This window comes from Ovis aries, chromosome 6, assembly GCF_016772045.2.
Source record: "Ovis aries strain OAR_USU_Benz2616 breed Rambouillet chromosome 6, ARS-UI_Ramb_v3.0, whole genome shotgun sequence".
Classification (NCBI taxonomy): Eukaryota; Metazoa; Chordata; class Mammalia; order Artiodactyla; family Bovidae; genus Ovis; species Ovis aries.
This window is the reverse complement of record NC_056059.1, coordinates 26,993,403-27,017,315: the sequence shown is the minus strand read 5'-3', so window position 1 is coordinate 27,017,315 and position 23,913 is coordinate 26,993,403. Positions and strand designations below refer to the sequence as shown.

Genomic DNA, 23,913 nt, shown 5'->3' with positions numbered 1-23,913 from the left:
AGACACATGTACCCCAATGTTCATCGCAGCACTGTTTATAATAGCCAGGACATGGAAACAACCTAGATGTCCATCAGCAGATGAATGGATAAGAAAGCTGTGGTACATATACACAATGGAGTATTACTCAGCCGTTAAAAAGAATTCATTTGAATCAGTTCTGATGAGATGGATGAAACTGGAGCCGATTATACAGAGTGAAGTAAGCCAGAAAGAAAAACACCAATACAGTATACTAACACATATATATGGAATTTAGGAAGATGGCAATGACGACCCTGTATGCAAGACAGGGAAAGAGACACAGATGTGTATAACGGACTTTTTGGACTCAGAGGGAGAGGGAGAGGGTGGGATGATTTGGGAGAATGACATTCTAACATGTATACTATCATGTGAATTGAATCGCCAGTCTATGTCTGACGCAGGATGCAGCATGCTTGGGGCTGGTGCATGGGGATGACCCAGGAAGATGTTATGCGGAGGGAGGTGGGAGGGGGGTTCATGTTTGGGAATGCATGTAAGAATTAAAGATTTTAAAATTTTTAAAAATAAAAAACTAAAATATTAAAAAAAAAAAAAGGAGACACAAGCAGTAAAAGTCAAGAAAGGAGACAAAAGTCGTAAGAGTTAAGAAAGGAAGGAGGAGTAAAAATAGGCTGGAGAAACAGTGAGCCAAGTTCTACTGGACTCTTTCGACCTTTATTATTTTAACAATAAAAATAATGAGAAATCAAAAAAAAAAAAAAAGAAATCATACATCTGTTCTCAGACCATGTAGAATTAAATTAGAAACCAAAAACAGAAAGATGAATGGAAACTCACAAAATACATGGAGATTAAGCATCACAATTCTAAATAATACACGGATCAAAGAAGAAATCTCAAGAGAAATTTTAAAACATTTTGAACTAAATGAAAATGAATACAGAAACAATCAAAAGTTGTGAGATACAGGATAAACAGCTCTTACAGGGAAATTTATACCACTAAAAACACATATGAGCATCTAAGTCACCACCTTAGGAAAAAATTTTGAAAGAGCAAATACAAAATAAAATATTAAATACCCAAGTAAAATATTAAATACCAAAATAATACCCAAAAAAGAAATTAAGAATTAATTTAATTAAGAATTAATTCTAATTAAGAATTAGAGAAAAAAATCAATGAAATTAAAGCTAAGAAATGAACAGAGAAAAGCAACAAAACCAAAAGCTGGTTCTTCGAAAAGATCAATAAAATTTATAAACCTCTCACCTGGCAAATTAAGAAAAATGAGAGAAGACATAAATCACTAATATTATAAATGAAGGGGGAGACATAACTATAGACCCCATATACATTAGAAGAATAAAGGAATGTTATGAACAACTCTATGCCCACAAATTTGATAACCTAGATGAAACAAACCACTTCCTTAAAAGGTTCAACTGCCAACTTCTCATAAGAAGAAACAGATAATCTGAATAGGTTTAAATCTATTAAAGAAATCAAGACAGCCTTCCAAAACTAAAAGTACCAGACCCAGATGAGTTCACTGGTAAATTCTACCAAACATTTAGGGGAAAAAATTATACCAATTCTCTACAGTCTCTTTCAGAGGACACAAGTAGAAGGAACACTTAACTCATTGTATGAGGTCAGTACTACCTTAATACTAAAACCAGACAAACACATTACAATATAACAGACCAATCTCTCTCATGATTCTAAATTAACACTTTTTTTATCTTGTTTGAAATTTATAATTATTATTCTATGAAAACAACTGCATTATATTTCCCTGTTAATGTATCTTTTTCTAATAACTCTATAAGCAATATTTTTCACTGCTGATTAATATTCAGAGGAAAAACCAAGGAAATCAAATGCAGAGAAAATTCTTATTGAAATACTCATTGATTTCTCAATTGAGAATCATTTATCCTTCCTCTAAATGGATCCATTTTGAAATGTTTATCCTATGACCTTCAAGTTTTTAAGTTTAAATATAAACTTTAAAAAAATTCAAGGTTTCTGTGACTACAAAATATCCAAGGTTTTTATGACTGCAAGTTCCAAATGATTAAACTGAAGCATAGCTACAAAAAAAAGTTAATGGCATTTAGAGCTTTATATTAATAAATATAAGCTACCTAGAACAATGAAAATAAAAACTAGGTACTATTCAGACTCTATACCAAGAATATTATTCTTAGTTCTCTATTTCAAAGAGAGAAAAAGTCAAAAACTGAAGATCCCCAATAACCTCAAAGGAAGATAAGTTATCTTGAAGTTAAATACTGAGAAAAATCAAAGGTATTTAGAACATTTATCCTTATGAGCAAAGGTTTGAAGGCAGATTCAAGAGAAGTCATAGGAAAAGGGAGAATTAAGAAGACAGCAAGCAGGTAAATTTAAGTCCATTTAGGAAGGAAATTGTAAGAAACAGAGTAGTCTACTACTGGAACAAGAAACCTCAGGGGTATGGAGTTTTTAATCACAAGAGGTGCTCAAGCGGAAATAGTGATCACTTGAAGGAAATTTTAAATATAGTTCCTTAGTTCCTTCCACAAAATTCACTGAATGACCACTACCTACCAGGCACAGTACATCTAAGAGTACTCTAACTTTGTTTTAAGATTCAATTATCTTAAAATCTAGAAAGCAGATGAAATGGCTAATTTTTAATTTACCTCTTTTTCTTCCTTCAATATTTTTACTTCATAAAGTCGTCGGAGATTTGAGCGACTATTTTGCTGTTGATCTTTCTTGATGTTTACATTTTCATAATGAGGTGGCTTTTTCCTTTAAAAATCAAGAAAAAAAAACTTATTCTCAATTTCAAATATATAAATGTCTATATAAGCTAAGAGAATATTTTTACACCAATATTTCCTGCTTAAAAAGTATTCAGTAAGATCATGTTCTTGATGATAAACACATCTGGGTGTTGTTAGGCCAATATATCCTCAGTAGGTGCTAAGCCACTTGAGTCATGTCCAACTCCTTGCAGCCCTGTGGACTGTAGCCTGCCAGGCTCCTCTGTCCCTGGGATTCTCCAGGCAAGAATACTGGAGTGGGTTGCCATGCCCTCCTCCAGGGGATCTTCCTGACCCAGGGATTGAACCTGTGCCTCCTGCGTCTCCTGAATTGCAGGCAGATTCTCTACCTGCTGAGCCATTAGGGAAGTCCCAAGGGGAAAACAATTAATGCTACTTATATCACATGACAATCAGGAAAAAAGGCATAAAGAAAGATCTTTGAAAATGAAAAGGAAGCTTATTTTCCCTGAAATTTACACAACCTCAAGTTCCCTGGTGGCTCAGACGGTAAAGCATCTGCCTGCAATGTGGGAGACCCGGCTTCGATTCCTGGGTTGGGAAGATCCCCTGGAGAAGGAAATGGCAATCCACTCTAGCACTCTTGCCTGGAAAATCCCATGGACGGAGGAGCCTGATAGGCTACAGTCCATGGGGTCGCAAAGAGTCGGACACAACTGAGCAACTTTACTTTACTTACTTACAAGTGAGATTAATAAACCAAGTAAGCAACAGCTCTGAAGTAAGACAGCCTGATGTGTATCCTAAGATTGCTGCCTACTAGCTACGTGACCTTGCACAAATCACCTAACTTCTCTAAACTTCAGATTTGACTCTTCTTCTATAATTAGAAATATTAATAACCAATTCTCAAAGTCATAATGATTAGAGCAGATAATTATATGTGAAGTGTTTGGTGGCATACAGTTTTTCTAATTCTTAAACAGAATTCTGGGGAAACAGTTTCACATTAAACATTTCCAATGAGCTATATTGAACATAAGCAGATTATAAAACAGATAATAGAAAAACAAATGCTTAGGTTACATAATTGTCATTACTTTTTTGTTTACACATTACTATGAGTTAAACAATGCATAGAACATCTCAGTTCACTATTAAATGCTGACTTCGTTGATTTTTTTTTTACACAAAATTCAACAAACATTTTCAAAATAGTTTTATGGATAAAAATATTTATACTAGGGATATCAAAAGAGTCACATATCATTTAGGTCTGTTTCCCAAATTAAAAAAAAAAAACCTATAGGCCTATCTTTCCATTTAGAATAGTCAAATATTTCCATTTTTTAAACTTTTTATTTTGTATTGGAGTATGGCTGATTAACGTGATAGTTTCAGGTGAACAGCAAAGGGACTCAACCATACATCTACATCTATCTTCTTCTTGTTGTTCAGTTACCCAGTCGTATCCGACTCCTTGTGACCCCATATACTGCAGCATGCCAGGCCTCTCTGTCCCTCACCATCTCCCAAAGTTGCCCAAATTCATGTCCACTGCATTGGTGATGCCATCCAGCCATCTCATCCTCTGACACCCTCTTCTCTTTCTGCCCTCAATCTTTCCCAGCATCAGGGACTTTTCCAATGAGTCAACTGTTGGCATCAGATGACCAAAATCCTGGAGTTTCAACTTCAGCATCAGTCCTTCCAGTGAGCATTCAAGGTTGATTTCCATTAAGATTGACTTGTTTTATCTCCTTGCTGGCCAAGGGACTCTCAGGAGTCTTGTCCAGCACCACAGTTCAAAGGCATCAGTTCTTAGGACCCCGCCTTCTTTACAATCCAGTTCTCACAGTGTATGTGACCAATGGGAAGATGATAGCTTCGACTTTACAGACCTTTGTCGGCAGAGTAATGCCTCTGCTTTTCAACACAGTGTCTAGGTTTGTCATAGCTTTCCTGCCAAGAAGCAAACGTCTTCTGATTTCATGGCTGCAGTCACTATCCACAGTGATTTTTGGAGCCCAAGAGGAGGAAATCTGTCATGGTTTCCACCTTTCCTCCCTCTATTTGCCTTGCAGTAATGGGGCTGGATGCCATGATCTTAGTTTTTTTAATATTTATTTTTAAGCCAGGTCTTTCACTCTCCTCCTTCATTCTCATCAAGAGGTGCTTTAGTTCTTCTTTGGTTTCTGACATTAGAGTGGTATAATCCGCATATCTGAGGTTGTTGATGTTTCTCCCACCTATCTTGATTCCAGTTTGTAACTCATCCAGCCAGCATTTCTCAAGGATGTGCTCAGCGTATGAATTAAACAAACAAGGTGACAGCAAACAGTCCTGCCATACTCCTTTCTCAATCTTGAACCACTCAGCTGTTCAATACAGGGTTCTAACTGTTGCTTTTTGACCCACTTATAGGTTTCTCAGGAGACAGGTAAGATAGTCTGGTATTCCAATCTCTTTAAGATCTTTCCACAGTTTATTATGATCCACATAGTTAAAGGTTTTGGCAGAGTCAATGAAACAGAGGTAGCTGTTTTTCTGGAATTCCCTAGTTTTCCCTGTGATACAGCAAATGTTGGCAATTTGATCTCTGGTTCCCCTTCTTTTTCTAAACCCAGCTTCATCATCTGGAAGTTCTCGGTTTCCATAATGCTGAAGCCGAGCATTCAAGATTTTAAGCTTAACCTTACTAGCACAGGAGATGAATGCCACTGTCCAATGGTTAGCACAATATTTAGTACTAGCCTTCTTGGGAATTGGGATGAGGATTGAGAAATATAATTACACTATACTTCTAGTGTAACTACACATATCTATGCTCCCCCAAACTCTCCTCCCATCCAGCAAGTATTTCCATTTTTATACCATATCAAATCTCCCAGAGTAATTATGACTCAATCAATAAACAAGAAGTAATAAAGAAAAAATGGTATAAAATATTGACTACCAGAAGGAGCTAAAACAAGTCCAAATAAAAGATACAGTGAAGGCAGCAAACCAAAGAGTAGACAAATTATGGAAATGATGAACCATCTGAAGCAGTTAGGAGTGCAATATATATGGATACATTCCTACTGCTGCTGCTGCTGCTGCTAAGTCACTTCAGTCGTGTCCGACTCTGTGCAGCTCCATAGACAGCAGCCCACCAGGCTCCCCAGTACCTGGGATTCTCCAGGCAAGAACACTGGAGTGGGTTGCCATTTCCTTCTCCAATGCACGAAAGTGAAAAGTGAAAGTGAAGTCGCTCAGTCATGTCCGACCCTCAGCAACCCCATGGACTGCAGCCCACCAGGCTCCTCCATCCATGGGAGTTTCCAGGCAAGAGTACTACTAGCAAAGTGAAAATGCGAACAGAAGAAAAGGAAGAAATAAGACAAGTAACAAAGATAAAAAAGAAAGTAACATTTAAAAACTAGGATGAGAATGGGAGCAGGACAGGGCTAGAGAAGTAAAAGTGACTGTGATAAAGAAAATAGCAAGCAAAATTAGAGCAACATAATTAGAATACTGGTCATGCCTGAGGTACTCAGTTAGATGTATAATGAAATGGAAAAAAATCATCACAGAACTACATACCCTAAAAAAGGGTTAATTTTGCCTAATGTTGACAAAACCTCAATAAAACTGATGGGCAGGCAGACATATAGGGAACCAACCAGCCAAACTGAAAGAAGAAAGAGTAAAGTACTAACAAAAGTATTATGTCAAGGAAATGCACACCATTAAGAGCATTTGACAGACTTTGCTTTATTTGGAATGACAAAGATTAAATTTAGATCCCATTACTATATATCAGAGAAGGCAATGGCAATTCACTCCAGTACTCTTGCCTGGAAAATCCCAGGGATGGAGGAGCCTTATAGGCTGCGTCCATGGGGTTGCTAAGAGTCGGGCACGACTGAGCGAATTCACTTTCACTTTTCACTTTCATGCAATGGAGAAGGAAATGGCAACCCACTTCAGTGTTCTTGCCTGGAGAATCCCAAGGACAGAAGAGCCTAGCAGGCTGCTGTCTATGGGGTTGCACAGAGTTGGACACGACTGAAGCGACTTAGCAGCAACAATCTGTGTATACATGTTAAGTTTATACATGTTAAGTTTCTAGTGTAACTACTAAAAAATAAAAATACATGGCATATCTCCCATACTAGGAAAGTGAACAAAGAAAAGGACACTAGAACAGGGCATAAATTCCCTAAAACAAGGACCATGTTTTATTCTTTTTATTCTCAGTTACTAAGTTCATTACTAGGTTATAGCAAGAATTCAAACAATGTTTGTTCAATGAATGAACAGTAGCAGGGGAGTTTAAGCAAGAGTCTAAGCTATGTCCACTGCTGGTATACATGTGTATCTGAATGTGTCCAGCAAATTAACTGGAGGTAATCATTGTGGGACTTCCTATGAGAAAATTCATTGTATGAGAGAGAAAGGATCAGGCACATAAGCTGGAACCTATTAAAAAAAAAAAAAACTAAATCATGGAAAGCAGCTATAGCTTCTGAGAACATTGTATTTATTAGTCAATTTTGGCCTCCATGGACTCATATCTAAGACTGTACTCACATCTAAGATAAGAGTAGAAAAAAAAATAAAGACAGTTATTTTACAAGAAATGTATTTCCTAGTTAGACTTTGTAAATATTACCTTCAACCTAATGTTATGGCTCTGACTCAAAGTGAGAATGCCTTCTCAATCTATCATTAGTCAGAAGAATGGACACCAGAGCCAGGAACAAGATAAAGAATCCTGGGGTCACCTACTTTTATATTTTTCCTGAACTTTTATCTATCTTGTAATTAAAGACAGCATATTTTAGTACTTAGACACATGGGCTATATATTAACTTCTGCCACTCAACAGCTACATGATATTAAATATGTTATTTCTTCTCTGACTCATTTTTCACTAATAAATACACATAACAATAGAAACTACACAGAGACATGTGAATATTAAATGAGTTAATACAGTAAAACAGGTAGCACAGGATCTGGCAGACTGAAAAAGCAATAGTTTTCACATAGCTTAGCCTAAAGTATAATATTTCTTTAAGTATTTTATACTGATTTTTCCTTTCATAACAGCATAACCTAGTCTAAATTATTAGTCAAAAACTACAGTAAAAGTATACTATTTTTTTACTTACTGGGTTATATCATATTGTCCAGGACCAGGCCCTGAAGTTATAGGTAATTGAAGTCTTCCCAAAGAGTTGCCAAAATGTATCCCCTTGTATTTCAAAGTTGCATTGGAAAAATCCTTTTAAACAAAAAGGGTGGGTGAGAGAGAGTTTATATAAATCATGAAACAAAGTTTAACTTTACTCAAGTCTAAAGCAAGGATAGCCTTAGTCAATGAGTTTCCCCTGGTAAATGCTAGAATCTTCTCTGATATAGGTTATCATGATAACTTAGATAACCTAAGTTATCACTGTATCCTATTCCACTCCTAAGTCAACCAGGATTCCCAGAGAAGGACCTCTAGCTAAGCATGAAAGTGAAAGCTGCTCAGTTGTGTCTGACTCTTTACGACCCCCTGGACTGTAGCCTGCCAGACTCCTCTGTCCACAGAATTCTCCAGGCAAGAATACTGGACTAGGTTGCCATTTCCTTCTCCATCATAACCTCAACCAATATGAACAGCTTTGCTCTAGGCAGTACACTCAACAACCTAAATCCTTAAGGGTAATGAAAATCAGCTCCTTACCGTTTAAATCAGGGAGGAAGGGCAGAATTGCATGATTTAGGCAAAGTCTAACAATAATGACTTAATTAAATAGAAATTAAATTAGAATTCAAACATCACCAACAGATACTAGAAAATGTCTAATTACTTGATATTTAAGTCTATAAGATATTCACATAAAATTTTCTTATAGTAACAAATGCACAACAAAAATTAAACTCCGTTCATTTTATAGTTACTATTTGAGATCAGGATCAGTACTTTAACACCAAAGAAGTCATTTGTGGCATGAGAAATCAGCAATCATCTTCCTTCACATCCACTATAATAAATACCAAAATTAAGCATGACTCACTGAAGACTTTGTTTCAGAGAAGGTAAAAACACCTGCTTTCACTAGACACTAATAATATAATATGAAACAAGAACAGCAGTGTTTCTTATAGGAATTCTGTTATGTTGAGTAATCATTTTTAAAATTTATAAAATCTTATTTTTTTAACTGATGTAAAGTTAAACTCTAGTCTATTTAACTTTTAATTCAGATTTGTAAAAATACAGCTTTAAAATAGGAATGGATTATTAAAACACTATATAAATACAATGAATAAAATCCCAGTAACATAAACTTTTAGTTTAACTGCATAAAACAGCATGCCAGTTGTTCTAAGTGATCATTGCTATTCTCGAACAGTGGAACCAATCTCTCTCAATTACCATTATAAGCAATATTAATTAAATAAATAGTGATTAAATGTTAAGAAGACAAAATTCTAGTTCAGACTGGTGAATCAAATCAGATTCCCGCCAGAACCTCAAAAGAAGAGTGTAAAATAGACTCAAATTATCAGTGCTGGTAAAGAATCCACCTGCAATGCGGGAGACCTGGGTTCAATCCCTGCATTGGGAAGATCCCCTGGAGAAGGGAATGGCTACCCACTCCAGTATTCTGGCGTGGAGAATTCCATGGACGGTACAGTTGCAAAGAGTTGGACACAACTGAAAGACTTTCACTCTTTTCTTTCTTTTTTCTTCTTCAGAAACTAAGAGAAGGTATCGTTCACATTCACATTCCACTTCAAGGAATTTCTGGAAAATATAGCACAGCAGAGACTAGAACCAGAAAAAGACCTTGCTGCATGTGAACGAAACCTCAGCTGAACCCTATTAATATGCCCAGGAAGATAGATACTAGAGGTAAGGACAGACTCATGGGTAGTGAGTACAGAGTAATTCTCAAAATTACTAATAACCTTAGAGATTTATTTGCACCAGTGCCATTACATGAAGTGAAGAAAGAATGCTAAAACCCATTCCATTCCTGCCACAGATGGTTGGAAATAAACTGGAAGCACTGCCATTAGGCCCTAACAAAGACAGACTTCCTAGTTAGACAGGCATCACTCCAGAAAGGTGCCACAACAAAATTCAAAAATAAGCTGCTATAGCACTAAGATTTCCTACTATGTGAAAACATCTTTTATTTCCTAGAACTCACCACTAACAACTAGCCCTCAAATACTATAAAATACAAAATCAATAAAACTAAACTTTTCCTTTTGCACCCACCTGACCTTAAACAATTAAACAGAGGCAAACACCATCTGACAGAACTGTGATGTTTGAGTGAAATGAAATGGAACCTTTGTTGATTCATTCATCATAGATGGTAATCTGAGACAGAAATTGAATTACTAAGTCTCCTTTCTTGGGGTGGTGGAGGATGTTGGAGCTGAGGGTATAGAAACAGCGAGTTACTAGCTATGTCCATATAAGATTCAGACATATTTTGGAATGTCCAGTGAACTAACAGAACAAATCAACCAGAAGGTAAATGCAAAAGTAATCCTATGGGAAGCAGCTAATCATGATAACCCACATCCAGTAAGAAAATCTTACGGTCCAAAGAGTGGCAATGCTTACTACTTCGTAGTCTTTTCTGCTGACTGAATTTGCCTTGTACAACACAATCCCCCAGTGGATTTACGCCTCTGTTCTGTGGAGTGCAAAATCTAAAAGATCTAATTCATTAAAACACTGGTAAAAAGCAGTGCTACTTTTAGACCCTTCTAGCTATTAGAGTGTAACACAGAGAGAAGAGCATAATCGCCTGACTTCACCTCAGCTCACTATGCAGCTTTCACTATGATGGAGTACATGAGCAGAAATGCTCAGCAGAGAGCACCATCCGGCAAGGGACTAAAGTGCCTGGGGCAGCAGAAGCTGTCTCAGTGGAAACAGACTTGTTCAGGAGCATAGTTGAGACAGCCCTTCTAGAAGCTTCTGTGAAGGAGAACTTTGAAGAAGGCTTGAGTTCCACCACATCAACAGGAGGAGACAATATGCATTATGACCAACCGAGATAGCATATTGAAAAGCAGAGACATTACTTTGCCAACAAAGGTCTAGTCAAGGTTATGGTTTTTCCAATGCTCATGTATGGATGTAAGAGTTGGACTGTGAAGAAAGCTGAGAGCTGAAGAATTGATGCTTTTGAACTGTGGTGTTGGAGAAGACTCTTGAGAGTCCCTTGGACTGCAAGGAGATCCAATCAGTCCATTCTAAAGGAGATCAGCCCTGGGTGTTCTTTGGAAGGAATGATACTAAAGCTGAAGCTCCAGTACTTTGGCCACCTCATGCGAAGAGCTGACTCATTGGAAAATACTCTGGTGCTGGGAGGTACTGGGGGCAGGAGGAAAAGTGGATGACAGAGGATGAGATGGCTGGATGGCATCACCGACTCGATGGACCTGAATTTGGGTAAACTCTGGGAGTTGGTGATGGACAGGGAGGCCTGGTGTGCTGCGATTCATGGGGTCGCAAAGAGTCGGACATGACTGAGCGACTGAGCTTAACTGAACATAACTGTGATGCTAATTAGTACCCACAATCCAATGAAGCCTGGGAAAACTTGTTACATAAATTAAAAGGATTGATCCTTATTTCCACTAGGAATATTTCCAGCACTGTAAGTCATCTTGCTGGCTTAGCTAATTGGTATACAGATTCCTTCTAACAAACTACAATGCAAAGAGCAGAGAAGTATTTCCCTTCTTCACTAGGGATGCTTAGCTTGAACACACTATGTAGTTATAACACTCTATAAAGCACCAAATTAAAGCAAGATGATGATATTATTATAAATAGGTTGATATATGATTCCCAAACCCAGATCCTTGTCCATCCTAGAAGGAACAGAGCTATAAATAAAAATTAAAAGGGCTATCCCACCAATCTCTCTAATGCATAGAGCTTATACACCACTCTAGCACCTCTGAATGTAACACAAAAGGAAATAAAGGTAGTCAGACCATCCAAAGGCTTTGGGTCTAGCGTGCAAAGACAAACACCATAACACCTAGCAGAACAGCACAGAAAAACAGCACAGCCTGACATGACCAACAGAGTAGCAGATGGTAAAAGAGGAGTCCTGGAAGAAACCATGCTACCCACTAGAGTAGCTACAAAGCAGCCTGTTCCTTTGGGTAAGTGGCAACTCTGAAAACTGCTGTACCCCAGAGGGCTTCAAAAAGGAAACAGTGCTGAGCCCTACAACACTTTTTTTGTGAAGATATGTTCTAGACCACCTTTCAAATGAAATTACTTAATAGAGGCATGGATTTTAAAGTACATATACAGTTTTGATGTCAGAAAGAAAGTTTTCTCATTTGTGTTGTACTTTATTTTTACTTTGAAATAAAGCAAAATTTCATAATTGTGAAGATTTTAGGCATAATAAGTAATAAAATAAATGTAGAACTCTTTTAATATAATATAGCCAGGTTAGATGTGCCAGATATTTTCTATCTTTCAGGCAGGAACACATCTATTGATTTGCTATAGCTTATAGATTTTTAAAAATAAAACTCGTATTTTAACACAGAGCATTTTGACAAGCCATCCTTAACATTATATTTTTATAGCCTAAAAAATTTGAGGCTATAAAATTTGATAGCCCAAGAACTGATGCTTTTGAACTGTAGTGTTGGAGAAGACTCTTGAGAGTCCCTTGGACTGCAAAGAGATCCAACTAGTCCATCCTAAAGGAAATCAGTCCTGAATATTCACTGGAAGGACTGATGCTGAAGCCAAAACTCCAATACTTTGGCCACCTGCTGGGAAGAAGTGGCTCATTGGAAAAGACTCTGATGCTAGGAAAGATTGAAGGGGGGGGGGAAAGGGGATGATGGAGGATGACATAGTTGGATGGCATCACCGACTCAATGGACATAAGTTTGAATAAACACCGGGAGTTGGTGAAGGACAGGGAGGATTGGCATGCTGCAGTCCATAAGGCTGCAAAGAGTTGGACACGACTGAGCAACTGAACTGAACTGAAAAATATGTTAGTTTTATAGTAACTGCTTCAACATAACATTTCAGGAGAAACTATATTCAAGTAGAATTAGGTCCAAGAAGCTTTCTTCAGGTTAATCATTGGGATTTTGCAGGTTAACTGTTTAAAAATTCTTAAAACCAACCCAACAGAAGGAAAGATTATGTACACACAAACATACTTAAACACACACACACCATTCAAGATACCAGCAAAATCCTTTTCCTGTGTATACACTGAAATTTATTTCATTTAAACCACGTGAACTACTTAATTCACTAACCTTTGCAGTTCTCCCATAAATGTTCAATTGGAAAATTAATTTTAAAGTCTTTTTAAAATACAAACAGAAAATAAAGAATAAATTGACATACTCTTAGTTCTATATCACATTCTCTTTATGTCAAGATGTGTTGACAACACCGTCCTTCAAGGACATTGTTAACTTTAAAATCATTAGCAAATAAAATATGACCTAATTGAAGCAAACTCAGCAAGAAGCTCCATTATTTTAAGTGAATGATGTAATATAACTTGAAGAATTACTAACTGCCACTTTCACTGACAGTGAAATAAATGAAGGGGCTATGAAACTTTCTCCTCATGTCTTTCCCATAATTAAGTGAAGAAAGAGAATTTGTGAAGAATTACAAGTTCCGAGGTGCAGCAGTTCAAACACTAATAGACTGCACTCCAGTGTGGCAGCACACAGGTAGTTCCCAACATGTTATTATTAGCAAGCATGTCAGTGTCATAATTCCAGCCGCAAAACCCTGCTTGCAAAATCCACCTCTGAAAAGCAAATTTCCAATGGTTCCCTGGGCTCTTCTTTTTAAAAAGGGAAAGAAGTCAAATTTTATAATTCAAAATGTTATACAAAATAACTTATACAGAATTTTCCTTTATAGATTAAATATAGCTTAAAATGATTTGGTGGCTTGAGTCTTATATAGCTTTTAACTTTACAGGTGCTTCCATAGTTAAGGTATATAAAATACCTTCAGCAGATGTTATTTCAATGACTCAGTGAATAATCACAATAATACCTATCTCTTGGATTATTTTCTCAATTTTCTATTAATATTTATATCTGGAAACTGGGCCCACATATAGCACAAGCTCACAAAGCAGCTAAAGAGATATACAGAATTATCAGAAATTTGGGTAATACTCGAATTAACATTACTACAGTATCAATTTGAAAATAGTCTGTGAGGCACGTATTTTTTTTTTTTTGCAGGAATAAACAAGAAATTTAAGCCTCCAGCTACTAAGCTACTCCAGCTATGCTTTATTGAATCTTCTTGAATTTTAACAATTATGTCTTTAATTTATATGTAAATCTATGTTTCTACAAACATGTTTCCTTAAATTCATTCTAGATTTTTTACCCTAATAAATACAAGTTGAACTGACTCAGTAATTACTAAGACATGGCATTAGATAAATTGGACCTATTAAAATTATAATTTTTCTTATTTTTCTCTTCTATAAATAAGAATTTAACCAAAAAGAAATCAAAAGTTATATGTTAGTGTTTATTCACATGTGAAAAAGGTTTTATACGTCTAGGAAAGCGTGGAGGCATTATTCAAGCCTTTTAATAGATGATATATTATTCTGAAAAAAGAAATAGCATATATAAAAAATACAATTTTAAAACAAGAATAACATTTTGAGATTTAAGACTAGAGAACTGTTTAAGCTAAGACCAAGGATCAATGACTATTGTGAAAAAGAAACATTATTGATAGTTCCAATGTATTAGATCAAAGTTTTCTCCCAGGATACATTAGATAAGGAAACATCATAAAGAGCTTAAGAAACTTGGTCAAAGACAAGTAACTATTAAGCAGAAAAGCAAAGAAAGAAACCCAGGCAGTCCAGTTCCATTACACTACGTTTCTTCATTGTCCTTTACCTTGGACAGAATATACTTATATCAGACCACAGGACTGCCATTCATTCCAGTGCAATTTTTACAGAACTATCTCCACTGTTCTTCTAAGCATATCTTACTCAAATATGTAAGATAACAGCACTATCTGTTGATGAAAACTATTTTTGTATGACTGACAGGATGATAGGCCAGTCAAGGCCTGGAAAACCAGGTATGGCATAGAGAGAGGGCTGCAAAATAATCTTGGGACAAAAAGGCCACATAGCCACAAAGAAATGAGGATTCAGGGTGCGAACAGGAGATGTATATATAACCTCAAAATCTTTACTCTCCATTTTACCAGAGGTAAGTTGGTTCTTCGTAAGTTTTATGGAGCAATCTATCAGGTCTTGGAATATCTGTATTTGAACATATATCTCTATTATGTTTCATGACAGAAATTTTCAAAAAAGGAGAATTATAAACCAAAAATAAAATTATACTAGCTTATATATTTACCTTTACCTTTGTATTTTAATTCTTTAAATAGAATTTGAGCTATTATCTAATAAACTTTCATTTCATCCTGAGGACCTAGAAATAAAGTCTATAGGTTTCTGTTTACCTGAGAATCTTAATTTTGCTTTCATTTTCAAAGAATTTTTCTGCTGACTACAGAATTGTTGATTAACAATGATTTTTATTTCAGCACTTTGAATATATCACTTCATTGCCTTCCATCCTCCATTTTCTCTGATAAGTAAACTGCTAGTCTTCTTAGGGATTCCTTGCCATGTCTCTCGCTTCTTTCAAGATTTCTCATTGTCTGTGGTATTCAACATTTTGTGCTATATCAAGCTGTGCATCTCTTTGAACTTACACTATTCGCAATTCATTGAGCTTCCTGTATGTGTAGATTATTTTTCATCAAATTTGGGATGTTTCCAAGTTATTATTTCTTCAAATATTCCCTCTGCCCTTTTTCTTTCTTTGACTCTCACCATGCTTATATTGGTATGTTTGATGTTTGATGCGCTCAGCTGCTCAGTTGTGTCTGACTTTTTGCAGTCCCATGGACTGTAGCCCACCAGGCTCCTCTGTACATGGGATTTTCCAGGCAAGAATACTAGAGTGAGCTGCCATTTCCTACTCCAGGGGATCTTCCTGACCCAGGGACTGAACTAACACCTCTTGTGTCTCCTGCATTGGCAGGCAGATGCTTTACCACTGTACCCCTGGGAAGCCCAAGTCCTTTACTTATTTGATTGTATTTAAATTAGTTGATACAAAGACTTTATCTAATAAATCCAACATCCTGGCTTCCTCAAGAACAGTTTCTAGTGATTGCTTCTTTTCCTGCATATGAACCATATACTTTTTGTTCTTTGTATATCTCATGATTATGTTGTAAACCAGACGTCTGAGATAATTCAGTGAGAAAACTAAAAAATCAGACTCTCCCTCCCGCCCCTAATTCTGTTTTTGTTTGTTTGTTTGGTTCTATGATTTTCCTGAACTAATCCTCTAAATTCTGTATCCTCTGTCATGCGTGTTCACTAAAGTCTTGGTCTGGTTAGCTAACTGGCCGGGTAATGGCTGGACAGGGGTTTTAATGCCCTTTCAGTAAGTCTCCAACCTTTGCAGACATGCTCTGTGCATGTGTTGAAACACCCCTTCAACATTCAAGTTGGCAATTTATAAGTAAATCTGTCTGAGCTTTCACTTCCCACTTGTATAGAACCACATGGTCACATAGAGGTAAGAACTTTGTACCTTCTCAAGTCTGAAAATGGTTTTCAATCCTGAAATCATTTTCAGTGTTTTATAAGATTAAGCAAATAAGTAACTATACTGAGAACACTGTGAGCCAGGTTATGTGAGAGAAAGGAGCTCAAATATGGCAAAGGAAATACTGGAATAAACATGTGGCATTGAACTGGAATCAGAGAGATCAATATAAGCTCAAAGTTTTTAACAAGTAATAAAAAGTATAGATTTACAACTCTGTCCATTGAGATGGCCTAGAAGGAATGATATCCTAAACATACCTGCTGCTGCTGCTAAGTCGCTTCAGTCGTGTCCGACTCTGTGCGACCCCATAGATGGCAGCCCACCAGGCTCCCCCATCCCTGGGATTCTCCAGGCAAGAACACTAGTGTACTGATACTCTTTTGAAATATTATTCTCTACTAAAAAAGTAGGGCTTCTTGAGGAAATGACTGATTTGAACAACTGGAGCAGGGAAAAAACAAAATGGGTCTGGTGCATTTTATTGTGCCATAAAATAAAGAAATGCTCAATGAATGTCAAAAACACAATAAGCAGATTTAAAGGGCTCCCAAGGGTCAACATTAGATAATTTTAACTTCAAAATAAAAAGTGAGAGTGGTAAATTATAACCTTTGGAGTAAAACAGGAATTTAAGAACCCACACTGATATAAATACATAAATGAGAAAGAACATAAAGCTGTTCTTTAAAATGCCAACAAAAAATGTTAAAGGAAAATATGGAATTAGAAACCCATAATTTAATAAACATCACAATAAAACTGATTCAGGCATCATCAATGGATGTTAAATAGGTGAGAGTTTGATAAGGAACAACATATCTATTCATTCTTAAAGTAAATTCTCCAAAATATTTATAATTTTTAAAAATAGTAACTTTATAGTAGATAAAACTGGAAGACATCCCCTCAAGTTAACATCACCAATTACCAGATAAGTAAACATCCTGTCCCTCTTTATGTGATACACTGATACATCACTTTCATTCCAGCCAAAAAGATAAACTTATCCTAAGCATGATAAAACATACACAAATCCAAAATGGAAACATATTCTACAGAATAAACACTCCGTACTCTTTAAAAAGTCAAGACTACAAAACACAACGAAAGATTGAAGAACTGTTCCCAACTAAAGGAACCTAAGGAGACACAATTAAATGTGGCTTATAATACTAGATTAACACTCTAGACCAAAACTCATTTTTAAAGAATATCATTGAGATAATTAGCAATACTTTAAAAATATCTATAGATTATATGATAGCATTACATGAATGAAATTTTTCTGATTTTGATCATCATTGTGTTCATAATAGAGATTCTTGTTCTACATTAACGTATTTAGGTATAAAGGGGCATCATGTTTGAAATGCAGTACTCTCAAATTGCTTAATAAGGATAGAAATAAATATGGAGGAAATGACAAAGCAAATGTAATAAAGTGTTAACTGCAGGATCTAAGTGAAAAGTATATAGTAATTACTTGTATTATTCTTGTTACTTTTCTCCCAATCTTAAATTTTTTCAACATATAAATTTTTTTAAAAAAAGAAATTCACTAACGGGAAACAATGAATAAATTAGGTAAAATATATTGATATAGTTAAGTCTAGAAAATATAGCATTAAGTGAAACAGGAAGCAATCTACATACCAGATGATACCATTTACTTAAACGTTTTAAATCACACAAAAATATTTGTTATTTAAATGTAGTAAAGATTCAAAATGTGGTCCACTGGAAAAAGGAATGGCAAACCACTTCAGTATTCTTGCCTTGACCCCATGAACAGTATGAAAAGGCAAAAGATAGGACACTGAAAGATGAACTCCCCAGGTCGATAGGTGCCCAATATGCTACTGGAGATCAGTGGAGAAATAATTCCAGAAAGAATGAAGAGAAGGAGCCAAAGAAAACACAACACCCAGTTGTGGATGTGACTGATGATGGAAGTAAAGTCAGATGCTGAAAAGAGCAATACTGCTTAGGAACCTGGAATGTTAGGTCCATGAATCAAGGCAAACTGGAAGTGATCAAACGAGTGAACATCAACATTTTAGGAATCAGTAAACTAAAATGGACTGGAATGGGTGAATTTAACTCAGATGACCACTATATCTACTATGGTGACCAAGAATCCCTTAGAAGAAATGGAATAGCCATCATAGTCAACAAAAGAATCCAAAATGCAGTACTTGGATGCAATCTCAAAAATGACAGAATGATCTTTGTTCATTTCCAAGGCAAACCATTCAATAGCACAGTAATCCAAGTCTATGCCCCAACAACTAATGCTGAAGAAGTTGAAGTTGAACGCTTCTATGAAGACCTACAAGACCTTCTAGAATCAACACCCAAAATAGATGTCCTTTTCATTATAGAGGACTGCAATGCAAAGTAGAAAGTCAAGAAAACCTGGAGTAATAGGCAAGTTTTGCCTTGGAGTACAGAATGAAGCAGGGCAAGGCTAATAGAGTTTTGCCAAGAGAACACACTGGTCATAGGAAACACCCACTTTGAACAACACAAGGGAACACTCTACACATGGATATCATCAGATGGTCAATACCAAAATGAGATGGATTATCTTTGCAAACAAAGATGAAGAAGCTCTCTACAGTCAGCAAAAACAAGTCCAGGAGTTGACTGTGGCTCAGATCATGGACTCCTATTGCCAAATTCAGACTTAAATTGAAAAAAGTAGGGAAAATCACTAGACCACTCAAAATGAAGTTGCTCAGCCATGTCAGACTCTTTGTAACCCCATGGACTGTAGCCTACCAGGCTCCCCCATCCATGGAATTTTCCAAGCAAGAGTACTGGAGTGGGTTGCCATTTCCTTCTCCAGGGATCTTCCCGACCCAGGGATTGAACCCGGGTCTCCTGCACTGCAAGCAGACGCTTTACCATCTGAGCCACCATTCAAGCATGACCTAAATAAAATCCGTTACAGTTATACAGTGGAAGTGACAAATAGATTCAAGGGATTAGAGCTGATAGAGTGCCTGAAGAACTATGGACAGAGGTTCCTGACATTGTACAAGAAGCAGTGATCAAGACCATCCCAAGAAAAAGAAGTGCAAAAAGGCAAAATGGTAGTCTGAAGAGACCTTACAAATAGCTGTGAAAAGAAGGGAAGTGAAGGCAAAGGAGAAAAGGAAAGATATACCCATTTGAATGCAGAGTTCCAAAGAATAGCAAAGAGAGATAAGAAGGCCTTCCTCAGTGATTAATGCAAAAAAATAGAGGAAAACAACAGAATGGGAAAGACTAGAGATCTCTTCAAGAAAATTAAAGATACCAAGGGAACATTTCACACAAATATGGGCTCAATAAAGGACAGAAATGGTATAGACCTAAAAGAAGCAGAAGATATTAAGAAGTGGCAAGAATACACAAATCTATACAAAAATGCTTGGGGCTGGTGCATGGGGATGACCCAGAGAGATGTTATGGAGAGGGAAGTGGGAGGGGGGTTCATGTTTGGGAACGCATGTAAGAATTAAAGATTTTAAAATTTAAAAAATAAAAAACTAAAAAAAAAAGATCTTCATGACCCAGATAACCATGATGGTGTGATCACTCACCTAGAGCTAAACATCTGGAATGTGAAGTCAAGTGGGCCTAAGGAGACATCACTATGAACAAAGTAGTGGAGGTGATGGAATTACACTTGAGCTATTTCAAATCCTGAAAGATGTTGCTGTGAAAGTGCTGCACTCAATATGCCAGCAAATTTGGAAAACTCAACAGTGGCCACTGGAAAAGATCAGTTTTCATTCCAATCTAAAAGAAAGGCATTGCCAAAGAATGCTCAAATTACCACATAATGACACTCATCTCACACACTAGTAAAGTAATGCTCAATATTCTCCAAGCCAGGCTTCAGCAATACGTGAACCGTGAACTTCCAGATGTTCAAGCTGGTTTTAGAAAAGGCAGAGGAACCAGAGATCAAATTGCCAACATCCGCTGGATCATCAAAAAAGCAAGAGAGTTCCAGAAAAACATCTACTTCTGCTTTATTGACAACGCCAAAGTCTTTGTGTGGATCACAACAAACTGTGGAAATTTCTTCAATAAATGGAAATACCAGACCACCTGACCTCCCTCAGATAAATCTGCCTGCAGGTCAAAAAGTAACAGTTAGAACTGGACATGGAACAACAGACTGGTTCCAAATTGGGAAAGGAGTACGTCAAGGCTGTATATTGTCACTCTGCTAATTTAACTTATATTCAGAGTACATCACGCTAAATGCTGGGCTGGATGAAGCACAAGCTGGAATCAAGATTGCCGGGAGAAATAGCAATAACCTCAGATATGCAGATGACACCACCCTTACAGCAGAAAGTGGAGAAGAACTAAACAGCCTCTTGATGAAAGTGAAAGAGGAGAGTGAAAAAGTTGGCTTAAAACTCAACATTCAGGAAACTAAGATCCAGTCCCATCACTTCATGGCAAATAGACAGGGAAAAAATGGAAACAGTGACATACTTTATTTTCTGGGGCTCCAAAATCACTGCAGATGGTGACTGTAGCCATGAAATTAAAAGACGCTTCTTCCTGGGAAGAAAAGTTATGACCAACATAGACAGGGAGAAGGCAATGGCACCCCACTCCAGTACTCTTGCCTGCAAAATCCCATGGACGGAGGAGCCTGGTAGGCCTCAGTCCATGGGGTCGTGAAGAGTCAGACACAACTAAGCGACTTCACTTTGACTTTTCACTTTCATGCATTGGAGAAGGAAATGGCAACCCACTCCAGTGTTCTTGCCTAGAGAATCCCAGGGATGGGGGAGCCTGGTGGGCTGCCGTCTATGGGGTCGCACAGAGTCGGACATGACTGAAGTGACTTAGCAGCAGCAGCAACCTAGACAGCATATTAAAAAGCAAAGACATTACTTTGCCAACAAAGGTCCATCTAGTCAAAGTTTTGGTTTTTCCAGTAGTCATGTATGGATGTGAGTTGGACTATAAAGAAAGCTGAGCACTGAAGAATTGATGCTTTTGAACTACAGTGTTGGAGAGGACTCTTGAGAGTCCTTTGGACTGCAAGGAGATCCAACCAGTCCACCCTAGAGGAAATCAGTCCTGAATATTTATTGGAAGGACTGATGCTGAAGCTGAAACGCTAATACTTTGGCTACCTGATACAAAGAACTAACTCATTTGAAAAGACCCTGATGCTAGAAATGATTAAAGGAGGGAAGAAAGGGGACAACAGAGGATGAGATGGTTTGATGGCATCACTGACTCAATGGACGTGAGTTTAGTAAGCTCCAGGAGTTGGTGATGGACAGGGAGGCCTGGCATACTGCAGTCCATGAGGTTGCAAAGAGTCAGACATGACTGAGCAACTGAATTGAACTGAACTAAAAGATTCACTGTTTACTTTTGCAAAGGGAGACAAAAGGAGGGAGGGAACTTGGGCTCGGTAATAATTGTAATTATATATATATATATATATATATATATATATATATATATATTTTTTAATATGGGCCTCCCTGGTGGCTCAGACAGTAAAGAATCTGCCTTCAATGCGGGAGACCTGGGTTCCATCCCTGGTTTGGGAAGATCCCCTGGAGGATGGCATGGCAACCCACTCCAGTATTCTTGGCCTGGAGAAATCCCCATGGACAGAGGAACCTGGTGGGCTATAGTCCATGGCGTCATAAAGAGTTGGACACAACTGAGCAACCAAGCACACATTTTAAAATATAGCTAATTGAAGTGTAATAAAATTTTATTATGTATTATATGTGATGGTGTGTACATGGTTAATCTGGTTTTATGTTCTTACTAGTCAAAGTACAATTATATAATTACAATAAAAATACTTTAGTAACAAAAACTTAACAATTCAAAGTATCTAAGACTCCAAAATGCCCCAGTATGTATACCTGTTACCAAAAAATGAATGGTTTCCACAAGGTGCTTAAGTCTATACCCAAAAATGGAAACATGTTCAAATATTAGAGAGTATTGGGAATAAGAGCTAAGCCAAATTCTGAGTATACCTCTTCTTTGCCCAAGAGGTCTCTTCAGCCTCTCCTTAACTCTACCCTAAATTTGCCATTTTCCTCACTAGGATTACTTCTTCCAGATCCCATAAAAGTATAAAAATACAACAGATTCAAAGCACAATGTGCTTCAGTCTTGTAATGAAGTAAAACCAGACATATCTATATTCATGGATAACTCATACATTTCAACTGACTGAATAAAGTTTTTGCTCATTTGAAATTTAAAACCTGGATAAGATAGATCTGATATATTATGTTTGATATTTTAAATCACAGAGAGACTCCTTATCTTTTTTAATGATCACTTATGAAATAAATAATGCTTATTAGTTTCAAATTCTGTCATAGGACTTCCCTGGTAGTCTAGTGGCTAAGACTCCACAGCCCCACTGTAGGGGGCCTCAGTACAATCCCTGGTCAGGTAACTAGATCCCATGTGACACAAATAAAGATCCCAAATGCCACAACATGGTACAGACAAATAAATATTTTTAAAAAACAATTACTTTTTAAAAATAAAATGCTTTTTCCCTTTCAAATCCAGGAAAAGAATATCTATGTATTGCATATGCTTATACAATGCAGCAGAAGACTTTTAGTAAGTTAAACCTACTTCCTCTTTTTCTGGAATATAGCTAGACTATATTTCCCAGACTCCTTGGCAGTTTATATTATACCTTTATATTATGAGGTATATAAACATAATACAAAGTTCAGTGTGCCCTGAACTCCCAGGCCTAGCCTAAAAAAAAAAACCCACTCGCAGTTCTTTATCCTCTTTCCCTTCTGCAGGATGGATACATATGACACCAAGACCCTTGGAGATGACAGTAACATGAATGGAATAAGCCTGTGTTCCTGAATCTATACATGGAGGAAAGTCTCTTATCAACAAGAAATGCCCATATGAATGAGAAAAAAAAGAATTTCTGCTGCATTAAGCCAGTGAGATTTGGGGGTCTATTTGTTATGCAGTTTGTGTTATCTTAACTAAAACATACAAAATCATAAATGGTCTTCCAACTGTCAATGTGAAATGTATTATACTTACAATTTGAGGCTTATAGTATGCTGGACCTAGTGTGCTGTCACTGGCAGGTGGTAAAAGCTTTACAATACTGTCATCCTCATTAACATCATAACCATATGACCGTCCGAAAGGAATTGAAGGAACATAAACACTTCTGGAAACTGTAAGTGCCCTTGACATTTTCTGTTAAAAAAAAAAAATTATACTATTTACTCAAAGACAAGAGAAGGAATGAATAATAAAATATTAAAATTTACAAAAGACAACTATTAAATATTGACTTCATGAGTTTTACAATATAAATCAAAAATGTTTGTAAAAGTAATTTAAAAGAGTGAATTCAAGTCTTACTTCATAATACAAACCAGATTTAATCAAACTATTA

General features: G+C 36.7%; 1 protein-coding gene across 1 annotated transcript in view; it reads right to left on the bottom strand.

The window, feature by feature from the left end:
* The window catches only part of STPG2 (sperm tail PG-rich repeat containing 2), a 622,600-nt gene that overhangs the window by 576,653 nt on the left and 22,034 nt on the right, over positions 1–23,913 (bottom strand). Inside the window, exons 8-10 of the mRNA XM_060417505.1 lie at positions 23,550–23,711; positions 7,925–8,037; positions 2,679–2,790 (exon numbers count right to left, since the gene is read on the bottom strand). Of these exons, the coding sequence (XP_060273488.1) occupies positions 2,679–2,790; positions 7,925–8,037; positions 23,550–23,711 (387 nt within the window). The remainder of the gene's footprint in view (positions 1–2,678; positions 2,791–7,924; positions 8,038–23,549; positions 23,712–23,913) is intronic.